The 20,593-nt window shown below is 41.8% G+C and overlaps 1 protein-coding gene across 2 annotated transcripts in view; it reads right to left on the reverse strand.

Annotated features, from left to right (window-relative positions):
* Positions 1–20,593, reverse strand: part of slc45a1 (solute carrier family 45 member 1) — a 30,333-nt gene continuing 9,740 nt past the window's right edge. For both annotated transcript variants that reach the window (XM_072586387.1, XM_072586386.1), the window contains 4 exons: positions 9,342–9,495; positions 7,188–7,364; positions 4,554–4,759; positions 1–3,475 (listed from right to left, as the gene is read on the reverse strand). In XM_072586387.1, the coding sequence (XP_072442488.1) occupies positions 3,212–3,475; positions 4,554–4,759; positions 7,188–7,364; positions 9,342–9,495 (801 nt within the window). In that variant the 3' untranslated portion in view covers positions 1–3,211. The remainder of the gene's footprint in view (positions 3,476–4,553; positions 4,760–7,187; positions 7,365–9,341; positions 9,496–20,593) is intronic.

The raw sequence follows: 20,593 nt of genomic DNA on the forward strand, positions 1-20,593 counted from the left end.
TTGAAGTCAAACTAAGAGAGTTAGGGGTTGAGATGAACTCAATGTGAAGTTCTTGAAACAAAAAAAAATCAGCATTTGCTGTAAATCAGAAACACAAACAGAAATTACTGGCAAAACTCAGCAGGTCTGAGAACATCTGTGTAGAGAAAGCAGAGTTCATTTTTTAGGGTCCAGTGACCCAAAGTTCTGAAGAAGGTCACTGTGGAGTTTGCACATTCTCCCCGTGTCTGCATGGGTTTCTTCCGGGTGCTGCAGTTTCCTCCCATATCCAAAGATGTGCAGGTTAGGTGAATTGGCCATGCTAAATTACCCATGGTGTTAAGGAATGTGTAGGTAAGGTGCATTAGTCAGGGGTAAATTTAGACAAATAGGGTAGGGGAATGGGTCTTGGTGGGTTACTCATCGGAGGATCAGTGTGGACTTGTTGGCCCGAAGGGCCTGTTTCCACACTGTAGGGATTCTATGATTCTACCCAAAATGTTAACTCTGCTTCCTCTCTACATATGCTGCTGAGTTTCTCCAGCAATTTTTGTCAGTGTGAGGTTGATGGTGAGAAAAAAGTGTCTCTAGCGCCCTCCAGTGTACGACAACTGGAGATATTTAAAAGTGTGTTCAAGTGCCTTCAATAATCTGTAAACACAAATCTTTTATAAAGAGAGCAAAGCTCCTTAGTATGATCCCAAGATGAAGTGACAATGATTCAGACTGTGGTGTGAAGCAGAATATTTCCATTGGGTCAGTATAAGAAACCGGTGAAAATCGGCTTAGTGGGCTAGTCAACCTGGAATGCTGACTAATTATGACATTAACTCAAAAGCACTGAGAAAAATAATAGCAATGCAGTCAAGCTGAAGTCAGCCTACTCAACACAAATTAGGAATTCAACCTGAGGACTGGCTGGTTCATAGGGTTCAACAAAAGTAGATAAGAGAACAACAGCTTGCATAAGGCATTTTAATTCCTTTTTTTAAACTAAGGTACTTAGTGTATAATTCATATTCAAGTCAAACACCTTTTACAAGTGCATTTGGTTCCTATTTAACCGGTAGAGCAATGTTTATACATTTAATGACAGACCTTTCTCTCCCATTCAAAATGTGAGAGTTGATTTGGTAAATGGAGGTATTTTTGCTCTGCACAGGACAGTGTAGTTATTCCTAAAGTCCAGTGATTTTGATGCACCCACACAACTCAATTAAAATAATTCAGTGAGTTTCCCCATCATGGTTTCATATGGCATGTTTACCCATCAAGCTTTAGAGAAGGTGTATGTTACGTTCTCACTTGCCTTGCTGCCCAAAGAAACTCTATAGGGAGGCAATACATATTGGTATGCTTTGCAAACTCTGGATTAATGGTGCTGGAAAAGCACAGCAGTTCAGGCAGCATCTGAGGAGCAGTAAAATTGATGTTTCGGGCAAAAGCCCTTCATCAGGAATACAGGCAGAGTGCCTGAAGGGTGGAGAGATCGTCCCTATGCTTTGCAAACTGTGCAGCCTAGTATCTACTCACTGCAGCAGCAAAGGGGAAGTACATTCTGTGAACCCTGAGAGGGACAATATAACAATGCTAAATTAAAAGAAATACTTAAAATAACCAATCTGTATCAACTCTGTGAGTAACTGATGGGGCAATGGATTGGAAGCTGCAATCTTTATCTAACCATGTTATAATTTCCTGGTACATATACAAGAAATATTTGCCTATACATACATACAATAATATTTATGATGTGCTGTGAATATACTTGCAGTAATGCTTCCTTATAAAGTTCAGGCAGCTAGTTTAAACATCAAAACTTTTTAATAATACCAGTAAGTGTGGAGATAAATCATGATGAGCATCTCTTACCTTCCTAGATTCATACTATGGGTTCTCTCCCATGCATCACTCAAATAGTCACTGCTTATGGTACTAAGTGTTTGGGGAGCAATGTGTGAGACAGCTGAGATATTGACAAACTCCTTGGTTATAGAAAACAGCATTGCCTCTGTCTTCAACCAATGCCATATATGCACACTGACCAGTCTTCTGACAGCAGCTTCCAACTTGTAATTTTTACCAACCAGAAGGCCAAAGGCAGCAAACGCAAGAGAACACTGCCATTTGTAATCTCCCACCGAGCCACACACCAACCTGACTTGGAACTATATTGCTGTTCCTTCACTGTCGCTGGATGAAAATCCTGGAACTCCCTCCCAACAGGTCTGGGACTTCTTACACCCAATGACTGCAGCAGTCCAAGAAGACAGTCGCCACTTCCTTGTCAAAAATAATTAGGGATGAACAATAAATGCCAGCCTAGTCAGCAAAGCCCACATTCCATGAAGGAATAAAACAGAAATTCACTGGATAGCTCACTAAGTGGTGGGCAAGGCTGATTTCCCTGACCAGGGCACTGAGGCCATTTACAAATGCTGTTGCCACCCAATTGAGTTTGGTTAAGACTGAGGGAAGACGAGAGATACAATGTGGGATCCTCCTATTCCATGTGCTTGGGGTGAGTTACTGGATAGACTTGGAGTTTTCCACGATTGTTATTAAGAAATTAGAGTTCAGTTTCACTGGGTGTTTCTCATGATTGAGAAAGGGAGATACACTGAGTCCTTACTCAGGCTAAAAAACATTCCCACCATGCACAAGCATTGGAGAAAACTGTGAGCTGGAATTTTCTGAGGGACATTAATGCTATGTGTGGTACCTTGCCCCACCAATGACTCACTGTATTCTTCTTGTTGGGAACTTTTGAACCACTTTTGAACTCTACCAAAACCACAGGATCTTCCATAGTGATCAGTAGGAGAAAAGTCTTTAAGGGCTGGAATTGAAACAGACACATATTGCCATCTCAATTCTTGGTTGGTTGCGTGTTGCAAGCAAGGCTTTCCTAGATGACCAATATGTCGTTGAGGCTTCCCGTTAGGTGTCAGTCACCTGTCTGAATGGAGTAGAACCGGATCACTTGCAAACCATGCATTTTACTCGCTCTTATTAACTAATCAAAATTTTTGTTATTTATATATATTTCTTTATATATTTATATTTGAGAGGTACCAGCACCAATTAAAAAAAAAGGAATTATCTTCATTGTTTCTGTTCCTGTTTGAATAATGATGACTCGATGTTGTGGGATCTCGGGGAAAGTGCAAATGTCCAGTGGCTTATTCTAGGAGTTAGTTCCTTGAACAGATTCAAAGTGGAATTTGTTGAGTCAGACATTCATGAGGAGGGGAGTCTGCTCCTCCCCATTATCATCGGGAGGGATGTCATAAATCACAAACAGAGAAGAGTACAAGCACCCGATGAAGGAGGTCAGGCTGGCAAAGTACATCACCCCATTGGCACTGCCCACAACTGATGTTAGTGGGCCCATCACTATGGAAACGATGATCTGTGCAAGGAAGTACTGGCAGCTCAGGAGTGAAATGTCCACACCCATCCCCCGCTTGGTCCCATTTGCATTCGGTCCTACAAACTAGATAATAATAATATCAGCTGTTATACTGTATGTTCGAGAAAGAAATGTATACATGTTAGTGTCATTACAGTAGATTGATGCTACAACTCACCAAACAAGAGGCCTTGATAACTTTTAAATACTCCAGTTCTGTACACCATCCTGAAGGTGACTTAAACACTTCATGTTGGAAGATGCTGGGGAGGTTTCTCATGAGCTGAAGGGCAGTGAGCAGGTCTGTAATTTCCTGCTGTTGGCCATTTGGGGAAGGTTAGGTCAGGGTTGATACTATCCACAGGCAAAGAACAAGTAACACCAATTATAGATCAATTAAGGCAATGGGTGAGAGCCCAATTTAAATTTTCTAGTCAGCCTCTGGGTTCCTGTGATGTTGGGAGCACAGCTGCTGCCTGGAGGTGACCCCTTGATAGCTAACTGGTGATGGGGACCAATGCTTCAGGGAGACTCAGAGTTCCTCCTCAGGCTTATCTGGCCACAGTTGCAGCTACTGAAAGTCCTGTGTAGAAGGTGGGGTGGAGAGTTCTCCTCCATGAAGGTGGCAAAACAGATGATGAAGAAGATTGGAATGAGGCACTCTGTCTCCCTTAACTCCAGGCAGGCTGCAGCTAGTTCCTTGTTGATAGACTTCCTATTGGCACATGTATTCTGATCATTAATAGTTAAAGCAAAATCAAGGTTAACTGTTCCCAATCAGCAATTGACATCAATGTCAAAGTCCTAACTCAAATTGTAACATCAAGGACTGGTCCAACAGGACTTGGATACCAAAGAAATCCCTTTCCATTCTCCCATCAAACTTATCGAAGACATATGTGAAATGAGCCAGATTTGGAGTAAAGCTGTATCTACACTGTCCCATCAATAACGAGGCAAGGAAGGAGAGAACTGGCCACTTCTTCATTATCTTATAACTCTCAAATCCCAGTCTGAAACTACTCAAGAAAGTTGACCCTGAATTGACTCCAGTTTCCCTTTTCTCCAGAATGTCCCTCAAACTAAAAGTACTCAAAATACCACTTGAATGATTAGTGTATAGTTTGTATTATTTGAATATACACTTTTTGTGTGGTTATACCTTTTTACTCTGGTAGTATTCACACAGCAGCGAGTAGGGTAGAGTGCAAAGTGAAGAAAACAGCACTCCATATGTGACACAGAGCGATAAAAGAACATAGCTGTTCCTGGACAGGGTGGCAATGCCAGTGCCAATTCCAAAGGATAAATAGCCAAAGAAGTAGAGAGTTCGGATACTGAAGTATTCCTCCAGCTTCTCCAGGAGTGCTGTAGAAAATAAAAAAAACAAGTGATAGAACACCAGCTACTTAGTTACTAGTGGCCATGGTTTGATGCACAGAGATGTCATACTTGGATGGTGGTTTATTGGTTGTTAGATGCAGGGTGCACTTTGTCAGATGATCATGCATTAGCAAAACACTGCAAGAGTTGGAAATGTGAAATAAAAACAGAAAATGCTGAAAATATTCATCAGTAAGCATTTGAATGGAGAGAACCACAGTTACTTATCATATAAATTATAATTTCTAAGATGATACCATCATAGATTGTGGGGTTTGGGTCATGAAATATTGGGTAATGTAATTTGGCAGTGTATTGGGTAATGGGTGGAGTAGTAGGTGTCGGGATGTGGGTGTTGGATGTTGGGATGCGGGTGTTGGATGTTGGGATATGGGTGTTGGGTGGCAGGTGGTGGCTGTTGGTGGGTGTTGGGATATGGGTGTTGGCTGTTGATGATGGGTGTTGAGATATGGGTGTTGGGTGGTGGGTATTGGTGTTTAGTGTTGGGTGGTGGTTGATGTGTGGTAGGTATTGGCTGGCAGGTACTGGGATGCAGGTGGCAGGTGTTTGGTGGTGGGGGGTGGGTGGGGGGTGTTGGGTGGCAGGTATTGGGGGTGAGGTTGTGGTTGGCTGTGGAGGGGAAGGGTCAGTGAGTGGGGTAGCAATGGTTTAGGCTATGGCTGTTCAATGGTGGTATGTTTGAGTGGTTGACTGGCTGGTGATCTTAAACGTTATCCACACTGGGTATCGATTTCACCAAATTTAGTCTGGAAAACTCAGTAACTAACTTTGGTGTCAAATTCTTAATGTTGGCAGCTGTTCTTTAAGTTCACGGGAATGTATGTCGAGGATACTTAGTAGTAACTGGGGCTATTAATGATTTTCATTTGGTAATTGAAGGGTAGATGTAGTGAATCCTCAGTGGTTAACTGGGGTATAAAGGTAGCTTCCTAATGAGTGACTGAAAATACGATATGAATAGACAATACTTTATTCAAAAAAAAGTTTGAATTTTATTTTGAAGAATGGCATTCAGGTTTTGTTCCACATTCTGAAGAAAAACATTATAAAAAGATTGTGGCTCAATTTTCCAGATATTCAGATCCTGTTTTTTGTTGTGATGAGTTCTGCAGTTAAGTGTGTTTCACAATCTCTCTACGAAGGCAGAGACCTAGGGTGTGACTATCCAATTAAGAATTCCCCTAGCCTCAGAGGTGCCCCTGCAACTTGCATACATCAACAGGAACAAAACTAAATTAGAAAACTGTTGAAAATCTAAAACATAATCTTAAAATTGGGCAATTCACTGCAGTTCCACATGCAGCTAAAAGAGGAAAGACAAGTTTATTCATGCTGCATAGAGACCTTTATCTTAGAAAATACCTAGCTTTCCAGATTTCAGCTTCCACCTTCCGAGCCCAGATTTTCTTTTATTTTGCTTTAAAAAGAAACCTCAGAGAAGAAACAAGTCCACACTTACAGTAAAGATCAACTTCTCACTGAGCCAAACTGGTCACCCTGCACAGTGTCAACATTGCCTCCCTGCCCAGTGAACCTGACCACCTATCCCACAGCGTCAGTGCTTATAGATTTTGACGTTTTACCAAAAAAATGCAAAATGAGCCCAGATACACATCCTTGCAAATTCCTTATATGATTATTACATAGAATTCACAGCTCCAACACTGACCATTTGTCCATCTGTTTTATGGTTCATGCTCCATTTTACTTCAACTAATCCTCTCAGCATAACCTCTTTCTGTTATGTAAGCTTGTTGCATAATTTTGCTTTCAAACAGTTTTCTATACTATGAGTCTCAGAGTCCTGATTCCTTACTGTGTAACCAAATCACATTACCAAATGTGATTATTAAATTCAGTGCCCCAGATTTGATCACTGTAAGTTTCCCATTTGTGACAGGTGAATCGATCCGTGATTGTTGTTCTCACCCACTGAATCATAATCTTGACCTTGACCTTCGGGTAAGGCTGACATGCACACCTTTTAATGACTAGTATAACTGCTCTTTCACTGTATACTATTCCGATTCACAATCTACATTGGTTCTTTTCCCGTGGAAATCTGGAAATGGCAGTCAGGAGCATGAACACAGACTTAAATATTTTGAAAAGGACCTTCTGATCATGGTGTAACATGTCTAGTCATTGCATTTTGCTATAGAAGATCTGTTATTAAATTGTGGTCTAGCAACTTAATTTGTCTTATGTTATGCAATAGAGATTTTGTACATGGACATTTTACCTGTATTCAAATATTGCAAACTCTGGAAAAATATTTAATACACTTAGGATTCATGGTATCAATATCAAAACAGCAGGAAGTATGAAGTGTGGCAAGAGGAATCTCGCGCAGTTAAGATGCATACACATGCCAGGAGATCGAGTTCCCTACCTGAGTAAAAAGCAGCACTGAATGCGTAGATGCACATACCCCAGCAGCCCACACTCACTCCTGCGTTATATTTCTGAAATGCTTCTGAGTCATGAGAGGCCTTGGGGTCACCTCCATACACCACCTCCCCCATGAAGTCAGTGTAAAACAGCAGCATGCCTTCAAAGGAGAGCCAGCCTGCACGGACAGAGTACATGGCAGTAACATACACAAGCATGAATAGGACAAGGAGACCAGTCAATATTATAGAAAGCCAACTTGAAAGGACTATCTAATTAGTTTTGATCCCCTACTCCTACTCCACATTCTTTTTTGAAAGTGGAATCTGATTCCACCTCAAAAACTTGCATTATTGAAATTTGATTCATTAACCATTTAATATATGAAGCAGCAACTTATTCTATAAAGTCAGAGTTGTCTTGTAGTATGTTTATGTTTGTAATCAGTGGTCAATGGTAATGAATATGGGAATATTATCTCAAACAACAGTGTTCCTGAAATAGCTGCTTGAAGGCCAGTATCCTGTCACCAAGTCACCTTTATTTATATGTGCACAGTACATGGGCTCAGTCAGCTCAGAGCCAGTCCTTGGCATGAGGAAAATCGGAGACTTCTCTTTACTTTTTAAAAATTTTTTTGAACAACATTTGCATTCAATTTTATCCATGTTCCACACCAGGAAGAAAGGAAACACCCGAGCAGCCAGTGACAAGTAGTGCCCTTCTCATTAAAGGGCAATGCTGCGTGATCATAAAGTGAAAGGGGAGGGAAGGACTAAATCAAAATAGAGTTGGAGGGGGAGATAAAACACTTCACATCCTGTGGTGCCCACCTCTCCCTGAAAACTTCGAGGGTGTTGGTAGACAGCGTGTGCCCCTTCTCCAGGGACACCTGGGCGCAGACATAACCACAAAAGAGGGGCAGGCAATCGGCTATAATGACCCCCTCCAAGGCCCACTGCCTGGACCTGAGACTCTGCTTTCTATCTGTCAACCAGGGCTGTCTGATTGTCTAGGTTAAAAACTCCAAGTTCATAGTTAATGAGATCCACTTGGCCCTCATTCCAATCACTACAGACCCCTTTCACAGAAAGGAGATTCACGTCCCAGTGTTCCGCTCCTGTTGTGCAATCACACAGCACAGCATATTCACAGAGTAGGATATGGGAATGGGAACTAGACAGCAGCGGTACGGGTTGTTGGTGCTGGTGACTTGGGATTTAGAGCAGTGTCTTTGGTAAGATTACATCAAAAATAACACCACACCGGGTTACAGTCCAACAGGTTTATTTGAAATCCCAAGCTTTCGGAGCCCTGCTCCATCTTAGGTAGATAGTGCTACCTTAAGAAGGAACGGAGCTCTGAAAGCTTGTGGTTTCAAATAAACTTGTTGGACTATAACCTGGTATGGTGTGCTTTTTGACTTTTTCCACCCCAATCCAACACTGGCACTTCCACATAATAACTTTGGAAAGATTGTCTAGGGCCAGGTGACACCTGGTGGCGATGCTTTAGAATTACAGTTAACCTCAGACAAATGAAAGAAAGATATAAAAACAGAAATTGCAGGATTCTGAGGAAGGATCCAAAACGTTAACTCTGATTTCTCTCCACAGATGCTGCCACTCCTGCTGAGCTTTTTGAGCAATTTCTGTTTTTGTTTCTGATTTCCAGCATCCGCATTTCTTTCAGTTTCTATTTTGAAAGAAAGATACACTATTTTCTGCATACTGACCTTTACAGAGTCTGTGACTTCATGTTAACAGTGCAGGGGAAGGAGGGAAACATTGCTAGAGATGCTCTGCAATGATCAGGAAGACAAATTTGAAATAAGATGAATGCTGTCTCAATAAACAGGACAATGGAGGGTGAGGCATTGGAGAAGGATGATGTGGTCCATCCATGTCCAAGATTACAAACAGGTTGAGAATGGTGTGAAGAGATAATGCACCATGGTCACAGTTTTAGAGAATATCATTTGTGATTTTGGGCAGAGTTAACTCAGTGCTGCAAGAGAGGTCACATCATTGCTGTCTCAGTGGGATGCACTTGATACCTGTCCTATGTCCCATTTCATGCCCATATCCATCTTCCTAGTTCGATATTTACCAGCCTGACATTCAATGGCTACTGAATAGAAAATGAAGCACTGTACCTAAGAAGTGATTGACACACAGATTCCGCAATGGTTTCGGCATGTGACAGATTGATGAGAACAAGAAAGATATGGAGAGAGGCCTTTCCGATAATTCCCCTGATCCATTCAAGTCAGTTTCATATTTCACTCCATTCAGCAAAATATTCGCAACCTGCAACAATATTAAGTTACAATCTGAGCACATCAATATCACTTCACAGCCTGTCAGTTCATTCTGCATCTATGTGCCTTCTTAATTTTCTCCCAATGTCTCCTGAATATGCTGACTCCCACTGTAGGACCCATCATTGACTCAGCTTTTAGAAGTCTTACCTGAGACAAGAGTTGTGGGTTCAAATTCCACTCCAGAACTGAAGCACAACAATCTAGGCTGATATTCCAGTGCAGCTCTGGGAGAGCGTTGCATTGTCAGAGATATTGTATTTCAGACAAGGCGTTAAACCTGACTGCCTTTTCAAGTGTATGTAAAAGATTCCTTGACATTATTAGAAGAGTAGTGTCCTGCTCAATATTTATCTCTCATTTAATATCATAAAAAACAGATTACCTGGCCAATATCAAATTGATGTTTGTGGGAGCTTGCTGTGTGTTGTTTCTGGCGGTACAATAGTGTGTGAGAAAATCATACTTTGCGGAGGAATTAAACCAAATTCTGCAGCTTAAATACATGCCTATATAACCTTAATTAGACATAGATTAGACTCTAAATGAACATTTGTAAGCATTTTTTAAAAAATCAATGTGTTCAGCCATGTATGATACAAAGCCAACAGGTGGATTTGAATCCAAATGAACAGAAACCACCACTGAGCCATGTGACTCTAACCATTACAATCTTAGTTTGCATATTTGTAACTGTATGCAAATGTATTGAAAGAGTAAATATCAGTACAAAAGAAATACTATGTGTGAATTCAGCATGGTATACTAATTGGTAATGGGAATCCGGGTGAGGTTGCCAGTTGGACATCGTAGTGGCTTTACAGTAGGAGACTGAGGGTGGTGGTGGAGGGTTGTCTTTTGGACTGGAGGCCTGTGGCCAGCCGTGTTCCACAGGGATTGGTGCTGAGTCCACTTTTGTTTTTCATTTATAAATCATTTTGGATGAGAATATAGGAGGCATGATTAGTAAGTTTGCAGGTGACATCAAAATTGGTGATGTGTGGATAGCGAAAAAGGTTATCTAAGATTATAAAGAGATCTTGATCAATTGGGTTAATGGGTTGAGGAGTGGCAGATGGAGTTTAATTTGGGTAAATGCAAGGTATTATATTTTGGTAAAACAATCAAGAGCAGGACTTATACAATTAATAGCGGGGCCCTGTGCACAGTTGTAGAACAGAGAGGCCTAGGGGTTCAGGTACATAGTTCTTTGAAATTTGCATCACAGGGTGATTAAGAAGACATTTAGCACACTTGCCTTCATTGCTCAGATGTTTGAGTATAGGAGTTGGTATGCCGTATTGAGATTGTAAAGGACATTGGACAGGCTTCTTCTGGAGTATTGTGTGCAGTTCTGGTCTACCTATTATAGAAAGGATATTATTAAACTAGAGAGAGTTCAGAAAAGATTTACCAGGATAGTGCCAGGAATGGAGGGGTTGAAGTATAAAGATAGACTGGAAAGGCTGGGACTTTTTTCACCGGGGCGTAGGAGGTTGAGGGATGACCTTATTGAGATTTATAAAATCTTGAGGGGCACAAATAAGGTGATAAGATGTGGAATTCAAAACTAGGAGGAATATTTTTCAGGTGAGAGGAGAAAGATTTAAAAAGGACATGAGGGCAGCCTTTTTACACAGAGGGTGGCTCATGTATATAATGAACTGCCAGAGAAAGTGGAGGATGCAGGTACAGTTACAACATTTAAAAGATATTTGGATAAGTACATGGATAGGAAAGGTTTGAAGAGATATGGGCCAAATGCCTGGAAGTGGGACAAGTTTAGTTTGGATACCTGGTTGGCATGAATTAGTTGGACCGAAGGGTCTGTTTCCATGCTGTATGACACAGTAACTCTATGACTGTATTAATATTATTGATTAGAAGCTAATACCAGATGGTAGGGACCAATTAAAGATTGATTAAGTACCCTGGTAACTGGTTCAAATGATTTGTAATTGATGGGACTAATGAACTCCTTCGGGTATGAAAAAAGATGAATAAGGCTCTTATGGCAAAATGGTAATGTCCTTAACTCAGGACGTGCTTTAGAGATATGTCATAGCATATATAAACAGGTTTCTATAAAGATATCTATATGAAATTATGTTTCGATGTGGTAATGTGTCAAAGTGGTTTAAAGTGTTGGCTTTAGATGCCAGTCTCTGAATTGATGTGAGTTTGAGTCACATTGCTGTCTGATTTTTCCAGCGTCTTGTGTCACAGGGATAGTGCTCCCCATTCTAGGCCTGAGGGTCTGGGTTCATGTCCCAATTACCCTGGAGATGTATTATAATGGGTTCATTAAAAATGTATTTTTCTAAGAAATAATGTCAAAACCATGTTGAATGCAGGTGGAGAGAAGGATTGAAAGTGGAGGGTGACACCGTGGCTCAATAGTTAGCATTGCTGTCTCACAGTGCCAGGGACCTGGGTTCAGTTCCAGCTTTACTGAATATCCTGTGTGGAGTTTGCATGTTCTACCTGTGTCTGTATGGGTTTCCTCGCACCATCCAAAGATGTGCCGGTTAGGTGGATTGGCCATGCTAAATTGCCCCTTAATGTGCAGACTAGGTGGGTTAACTATATACATGTGGGTTGTGGAGATAGGGTGGAATGCTTTTTGGCTGGTTGGTGCAGAATCAATGGGGCAAATGGCCTCTATCTGCATTAGAGTCATAGAGATGTACAGCACGGACATTGTAGGGATTCCATGATTTTCACTACCCAAGATGAGAGCTCTCAAAAATCTGATGAATTCACAGAACTTTGGGAAGTCGACAGACAAATCCAGTCTGAGATTTTGCACACATTTTTATCCTTAGCTAAAAGAGGAAGTATAATCTGTCAAACTGTGTTAATTATTGCTTTGTTTGTTGGGTCATATTTTATACTGAATAAATCCTTCCACTTTGCTACAATTTTGCTACAAATACGTCATTGACCTATTTATCATGTTTGAAATCCTTACAAGTAACTGTGTTTCAAAAATACTTCATTACTGTAATCTGATTTAGGATCTTCAGTGGTTGTGAAAGGTGCAAATTGGGCCAGAAGGTCCAGGTTCAAGTTTCACCTCAGGATGTGATGCACAAAGGTGTGTCATAAAATGTCCAATCAGGTTGCTTTTAACAGCGTTCTTCATTCTTCTGAATGTCCCAATACTCACTGTCATGAGATTGTCATAGGATATTATTAAGCTGGAGAAGGTTCAGAAGAGATTTACCAGGATGTTGCCGGTTTGAGATAAAGGCTGGATAGGCTAGGACTTCTTTCACTGGAGCACAGGAGGTTCATAGAAGTTTATAAAATACTGAGAGATATAGATAGTTAATGGTAGTTATCTTTTTCCTAGAATGGAGGACTTCGAGACTACGGGGGACATTTTTCAGGTGAGAAGAGAGAGATTTTAAAAAAGAAATGAGGCAAATGTTTTACATAGAGGGTGATTCACATGTGGAATGAACTTCCTGAGAAAGTGGTGGATGCGGGTACAATTTCAACATTTAAAGGACATTTGGATAGATACGTGAATAGGAAGGGTTTGCAGGGATATGGGCCAGGTGCAGGCAGGTGGGATTAGTTTAGTTTTGGATTATGTTCAGCATGGACTGGTTGGACTGAAAGGTCTGTTTCTGTGCAGTGTGACTGTATACCCCCACATACCTGCCTACTCAGAATCCCGAAATTGTTTCTTCCTCTAGACACAAATGTCTCCTGAGCCTATTTACACAGTCCTCCACTGTTAATCTATTTCAAAACTTCTTAATCAACTTTTGCATAAAAACATCTTCCCTCTTGGTCATAATTTTGATTCCAGTCCTGTAGAATTTGAGCCCCTATTTACGGAGAACAATTTTGCCTGCTAAGAAATGTTTGAAGCTAGTGTAAAATCAAACACTGCCATGGCAGATACAGCACTGGTTAGAATCACAACAATTTACACCTATGCTGTACCATCTATGCTTCTTCTCCCAGTTAGCAACATGGCGTTTTTCTGTTTCTGTGGTTCTTGGGATTAAGACTAATAATTTTGCAGTGATTCATCATGAATTTTAAACCAACCTTGCTCTAGCTATACACAATACTGACACCATATTTGATTGGTCTCAAACGTTTCTGAACCTTATCAGCTTTGCAAAGTGACAGACACATGTACCTCTATTTGATAAAAGGCTGGAGATTGCTGATTTGGGTACTTTTCACATTATCGGGTTGGTGATCAAACTGCCGCAGACTCCAGTCTTGGCATAGCGCCAGCAATAGATAGGAGAACAATAAGAAGCTGAGCACTTAGTTAATGCATGAATCATATGTAAGGATTATTGTGCACTGGGGCCTCAGTGATCTGAAAAGCACTTAAAGCTGTTGCATATCTAAGGATCTCCAGCCCGGTTTGTGGACATTTTTTGATGATATAATTCTCCATTACTTCATTCAGCTGCTGAAACAGTCAGTGTCAATTTGTCCTTTATGGCCTATTACAGCCATGTAGGAGAGGCAGTGGCCTAATGATGTTATTGCTGGACTATTAATCCAAAGATCCAGGTAACGTCCTGGGAACCCAGGTTTGAATCCTGCCTTGGCAGATGGTGGATTTTGAATTCAGTAAACATCTGGAATGACGACCATTAATTCACTATTAGGAAAAACCCATCTTGTTCACTAATATTCTTTAGGGAAGGAAACTGCCACCCTTACTTGGTCCGGCCTACATGTGATTCCAGACACAGTAATGTGGTTGACTCTTAACTGCCCTCCAGGCAGTTAGGGATATGCAATAAATGCTGGTCTAGCTAATTCTGTGAATGAAGTTTAAAAAAAGTTCCAACCTGATGTTCAAACACAGATACACCCAGCATAAGTCACTAGAACATGAGATGGCTCAGAAAGCCTGACTGGGGCCAAAGTTACCCTCCAAAACCTGGTTAAAAAAAGGTAATAAAAAGTGCAAATGCTTTCAGCCCAGATGGCCACTTTCCATCTTCAGACCCCACTGTGTGATAGTTACATAAGCCACCTCCTGGATGGTATGCTCTACTAATGTATTTCTTCTGCCTTTTGCACAGCCTTAATAACATGCAGCTCCTGTTGGTAGACCTGAGTGGTCACCATAATACTTTGTGAAGCTGTCTGTCTTTTATCAGAAACAGCAAGCGAGGGCTGGAACTGCTGATGTGACCAGAGTGTGTGTGTTGGAGAAGCAGGTGGCACAGTGGTTAGCACTGCTGCCTCATAGCACCAGAGACCCAGGTTCAATTCCTGCCTCAGGCGACTGACTGTGTGGAGTTTGCACATTCTCCCTGTGTCTGTGTGGGTTTCCTCCGGGTGCTTTGGTTTCCTCCCACAGTTCAAAAATGTGCAGGTTAGGTGAATTGGCCACGCTAAATTGCTCGTGGTGTTAGGTGAAGGGGTAAATGTAGGGGAATGGGTGGGTTGCGCTTTGGCAGGTCGGTGTGGACTTGTTGGGCCGAAGGGCCTGTTTCCACACTGTAAGTAATCTAATCTAATAAAAAGAAATTAAGTCTTGCACATCTGTGGATGTCCAGCTCATGACTAAGCCATGCAGAATGTGAAAAACATGGTACATGGCCCCAGCTGTATCTGTACTGTTAAAGCAGTTCAAAAGGGTGGTGGACTCTCATCTGAACTGGCCCTGGTTCAGATGTAAATTCACATTGGGTCCTGAGTTCTAAAACCTTTCTTGGGAACTCCAGCCTGGTAATTTTGGTGTGTAGCAAAAATTTCTTCTGTGTCATTCAATTTCTCATGGAGGTGTTTCCTAAATGGCTGTTGCACACCCTGTGCTACATTATAGAGTCATACAGCATGGAAATAGACCCTTCGGTCCAACTTGTCCACACCAACCATCTTCCCAAACTAAACCAGCCCCACTTGCCTGCATTTAGCCTACATCTCTCCAAACCTTTCCTATAAATGTATTTATTCAAATGTCTTTTAAATGTACCTGCATTCACCACTTCCTCTGGTAGTTCATTCCACACACAAACCACCCTCTGTTTAAAAAGATTGCCCCTCATGTCCTTTTTAAAACTTTCTCCTCTCACCTCAAAAATATGCTCTTGAGATTTGAACTTCCCCACCCAATGGAAAAGACCATTGCGATTCACCTTATCTATGCTCCTCATAGAACATAGAACATTACAGCGCAGTACAGGTCCTTTGGCCCTCGATGTTGAACCAATCTGAAGCTTATCTATTCTACACTATTCCATTTTTATCCTTATGTTTAGCCAATGACCATTTAAATACCCTTAAAAGTTGGTCAGTGTACTGCTGTTGCAGGCAGTGCGATCCATGCCTCTGCTGCTGAGTAGAGAAACTACAGCATGACCTTGTGGCTCCAAAACTCAGTCCCTCTACCAGTAAAAGGTAACATGACATATGCCTTCTTAACAACCCTATCAACCTGAGTGGCAACTTTCAGAGATCTGTGTACATGGACACCAAGATCTCTCTGCTCACCTACACTACCAAGAATCTTACCATTCTCCCAGTACTCTGTATTCCTGTTGCTCCTTCCAAAGTGAATCACCTCACACTTTTCTGCATTAAACTCAATTTGCCACCTCTCACCCCACCTCTACAGCTTATTTATGTCCCTCTGTAACCTGCAACACTCTTCAGCACTATCCTCAACTCCACCAACCTTAGTGTCATCCGCAAATTTACTGTACCATCCTTCTACAACCTCATCTAGGTTATTTATAAAAATGACAAACAGCAGTGGCCCCAAACAGATCCTTGCGATACACCATTCGTAACTGAACTTCAGGATGAACATATCCCAGCAACGACCACCCTCTGTCTTCTTACAGCCAGCCAGTTTCTGATCCAAACTGCTAAATCACCCTCAATCCCATGCCTCTGTATTTTGTGCAATAGCCTACCGTAGGGAACCTAATCAAACGCCTCACTGAAATTCATTTACACCACATCAACTGCTTTACCCTCATCCACTTGTTTGATCATCATCTCAGAGAACTCAATAAGGTTTGTGAGGCACAACCTACCCTTCACAAAACCATGTTCCTCTCTAGGTGATTATAAATCCTATCTCTTATAACATTTTCCAATACTTTACCCATAACCGAAGTAGGGCTCACTGGTCTATAATTACCAGGGTTATCTCTACTCTCCTTCTTGAACAAGGGGACGACATTTGCTATCCTCCAATCTTGTAATACTAGTCCTGTAAACAATGATAACATAAAGATCAAAGTGAAAGGCTCTGCAATCTCCTCCTTGGCTTCTCAGAGAATCCAAGGATAAATCCAATCCGGCCCAGGGGACTTACCGATTTTCACATTTTCCATAATTGCTCACACCTCTTTGTGAACCTTAATCCCGTCTAGCCTGTATCCCAGTATTCTCCTCAACAACACTATTTTTTTCCAGTGTGAATACTGACGAAAAATATTCATTTAGCACTTCGCCTATTTATAGAGTCATTGAGTCAGAGAGATATACAGCATGGAAACAGACCCTTCAGTCCAACCCGTCTATGCTGACCAGATATCACAATCCAATCTAGTCCCACCTGCCAGCACCCGGCCCATATCCCTCCAAACCCTTCCTATTCATATACCCATCCAAATGCCTCTTAAATGTTGCAATTGTACCAGCCTCCAGCACTTCCTCTGGCAGCTCATTCCATGCCCCTCAGGTCTCTTTTATATCTTTCCCCTCTCACCGTAAACCTATGCCCTCTAGTTCTGGACTCCCCGACCCCAGGGAAAAGACTTCGCCTATTTACCCTATCCATGCCCCTCATAATTTTGTAAACCTCTATAAGGTCACCCCTCAGCCTCCGACGCTCCAGGGAAAACAGCCCCAGCCTGTTCAGCTTCTCCCTGTAGCTCAAATCCTCCAACCCTTGCAACATCCTTGTAAATCTTTTCTGAACCCTTTCAAGTTTCACAACATCTTTTTACCGGGAAGGAGGCCAGGACTCCACGCACAAGTTCCCACTACTATCCTTGATTGGCCCTAATCTTTCTCAAGTCATTCTTTTATTCCTGATATACCTATAGAAAGCTTCAGGATTTTCCTTGATCTTATCTGCCAATGACTTCTCGTGTCCTCTCCTGGCTCTTCTTAGCTCTTTAGGTTTTTCCTGGCTATTCCTAACATAAGCCTTCTTCTTCCTCTTGACAAGAGATTCAACTTCTTTAGTAAACTAAGGTTCCTTCCCTCAACCACTTCCTCCCTGCCTGACAGGTACATACTTATCAAGGACATGAAGTAGCTGTTCCTTGAGTAAGCTCCACATTTCAATTGTGTCCATCCCCTGCAGTTTCCTTCCCCATCCTATGCATCCTAAATCTTGCCAAATTGCATCATAATTGCCTTTCCCCCAGCAATAACTTTTGCCGTGTATCATATACTTTCTATCGCTAAAGTAAACATAACCAAATTGTGGTCACTATCACCAAAGTGCTCACTTTCCTCCAAATCTAACACCTGACCAGGTTCATTACCCAGTACCAAATCCAATTTGGCCTCAACCCCTGTTGGCTTGTCTACATACTGTATCAGGAAACCATCCTGCAGATATTGGACAAATACTGATCCACCTAAAGTACTCAAACTATAGTATTTCCAGTTAATATTTGGAAAGTTAAAGTGTGCCATAACAACTACCCTGTTACTCTTTGCTATCCTTTCCTCTACATCTCTGGAACTATTCGGAGGCCTATAGAAATCTCCCAACAAGGTTACCTCTTCTTTCCTGTTTCTAACCTCAGCCCATTCTACCTCAGTAGACAAGTCCTCAAACATCCTTTCTGCCACCATAATACTGTCCTTGACTAACAATGCCACACCTCCCCCTCTTTTACCAACTTCTCTGTTCTTACTGAAACATCTAAATCCCTGAATTTGCAACAACCATTCCTGTCCCTGCTCTATCCATGTCTCTGAAATGGCCACAACATCGAAGCCCAGGTACCAACCCATGCTGCAAGCTCACCCACCTTATTCCAGATGCTCCTGGTGTTGAAGTAGATACACTTCAAACCACCTTCCTGCTTGCTGGTGAACTCTTGCGACCTTGAAACCTCATTTCTGACCTCACTACTTGCAACCCCCTGGACACTGGAACTACAATTTAGGTTCCCATCCCCCTGCTGAATTAGTTTAAACCCTCCCGGAGAGCATTAGTAAATTCCCCCCCAGGATATTGGTACCCTTCTGGTTCAGGGATAGACCATCCTGTTTGTAGAAGTTCCACCTACCCCAGAATGAGCCCCAATCATCCAGCTATCTGAAACCTTCCATCCTGCACCATCCCTGTAGCCACATGTTCAACTCCTCTCTCTCCCTATTCTTATCTCTCTAGCACGTGGCACAGGCAACAAACCAGACACAACACCTCTGTTTGTTCTGGCACTAAGCTTCCACCCTAGCTCTGTGAATTTCTGCCTTAAATCCCCATCTCTAGTATTACCTATGTCGTTAGTACCTATATGAACCACAACTTGGGGCTGCTCGCCCTCCCCTTCAAGAATCCTAAAAATGTGATTGAGATATTATGAACCCTGGCACCTGGGAGGCAACACACCAACCGTGAGTTTCTCTCGTTCCCACAGAACCTCCTATCTGTCTCCCTAACTATGGAGTCCACAATGACTAATGCTCTGCTCATTTCCCCCTTTTCCTTCTGAGCATCACGGCCAGACTCTGTGCCAGAGACCTGTACCCCATAGCTTACCCCAGTAAGTTGACGCACCCAACAGTAACCAGAACTGTATACTTGTTATTGAGGGAAACGGCCACAGGGGTACCCTCGTGAATTTATAAACCTCAATAAGGTCACCCCATAACATCCTGTGCTCCAGTGAAAAAGATCCCAGCCTATCCAGCCTATTTTTAATAACTCAAACCCTCCAGTCCTATCAAGATCTTGGTAAATTGTTTCTGAACCTTTTTCAATTTAATAAAATCTTTCCCCCTGTCAATCTACCAAACATGTGTGGCATTCCACTGTGGCATCCAGAGATGTCAGGGACCCTTAGCCTGAGGCTGTCTTTGTGGCATCCACCTCTTTACCATTAGTGATCTAGTACAACAGCAATAGGAGGTTAAGATAGTACATGGACTCTCAAGTCGCCTGTATTTTTACAGTCTTGAGGAGTCTGTATTCAATGTCTATGGGTTGTGCAAATTTACAGCGTTTATTTTATTATTTGAAGAGGATGCTTCTCATATTTTGGCTGTGCTTGAACTGCTCACTTCAGATCTTTAGCCATCTGCTGCGGAGGTGGTTGGCACATCAGAATATCTCCTCATGGGTCTAGGCCTGGAGCTGGCCATGGTGCCCATTAATAGGTCCAGGCCTCGATGCCGGAAGTCATTAGATTTGACTGCCTGCTTGTCTCTGTTGAGTGCACTATCAGGTCTGGGAACTTTTAGCTTAAATTTATAACCTTCCTTTTGAAGATTTGCTTGTTGTCACAATGCCCCTTTAAGGAGACTGTCACATTTTAATTTGGTTGATGATTTTAAATGAACCAATTAAAGCAAAAGTGTCTTTAACAACCACAGGAAGTTCCAAAGCACATTAAAATGCTTTAGAAGTGTAGTCATTGTTATAGTGTAAAAAAAACACAGCAGCCATTTGTGCTCAGCAAGTTTTCATCAACAGCAATGTGATGATGACCAGATCATCTATTTTAGTATTATATAAATATAAGGTATATATCATCTGTTTTAAAGAATGCAAAACCAGTGACAGGGAGGGAGTGCAATAAGCTGCTGGAAGGAGCTATCTTCATTTTTGTGGTTGAAACTGTTCTCAGTATTTTACTGGCAATCAGTAAGTAAAACTGGATGGACTGATCATGAACATTTGAACGCTCCTATTTATAGCTGCTTCAGTGTTTTGTTGAAAAGTTGCACAGTGGATTTGTAAGATCTAATTATGTAGATGGTCAGGAGGGAATACGTTTACAAATCAGACTCTGGTTACAAGGTAGGAAGGTGATAAACTGAAGACAAGGCTGGGCTAGATGACTAAAAACCAGAAGGAGTCTGAGCTCAGGGCTTGAAACAGCATCAGAACACAG

The sequence above is a fragment of the Chiloscyllium punctatum genome, chromosome 16, assembly GCF_047496795.1.
Source record: "Chiloscyllium punctatum isolate Juve2018m chromosome 16, sChiPun1.3, whole genome shotgun sequence".
NCBI classification, from domain to species: domain Eukaryota; kingdom Metazoa; phylum Chordata; class Chondrichthyes; order Orectolobiformes; family Hemiscylliidae; genus Chiloscyllium; species Chiloscyllium punctatum.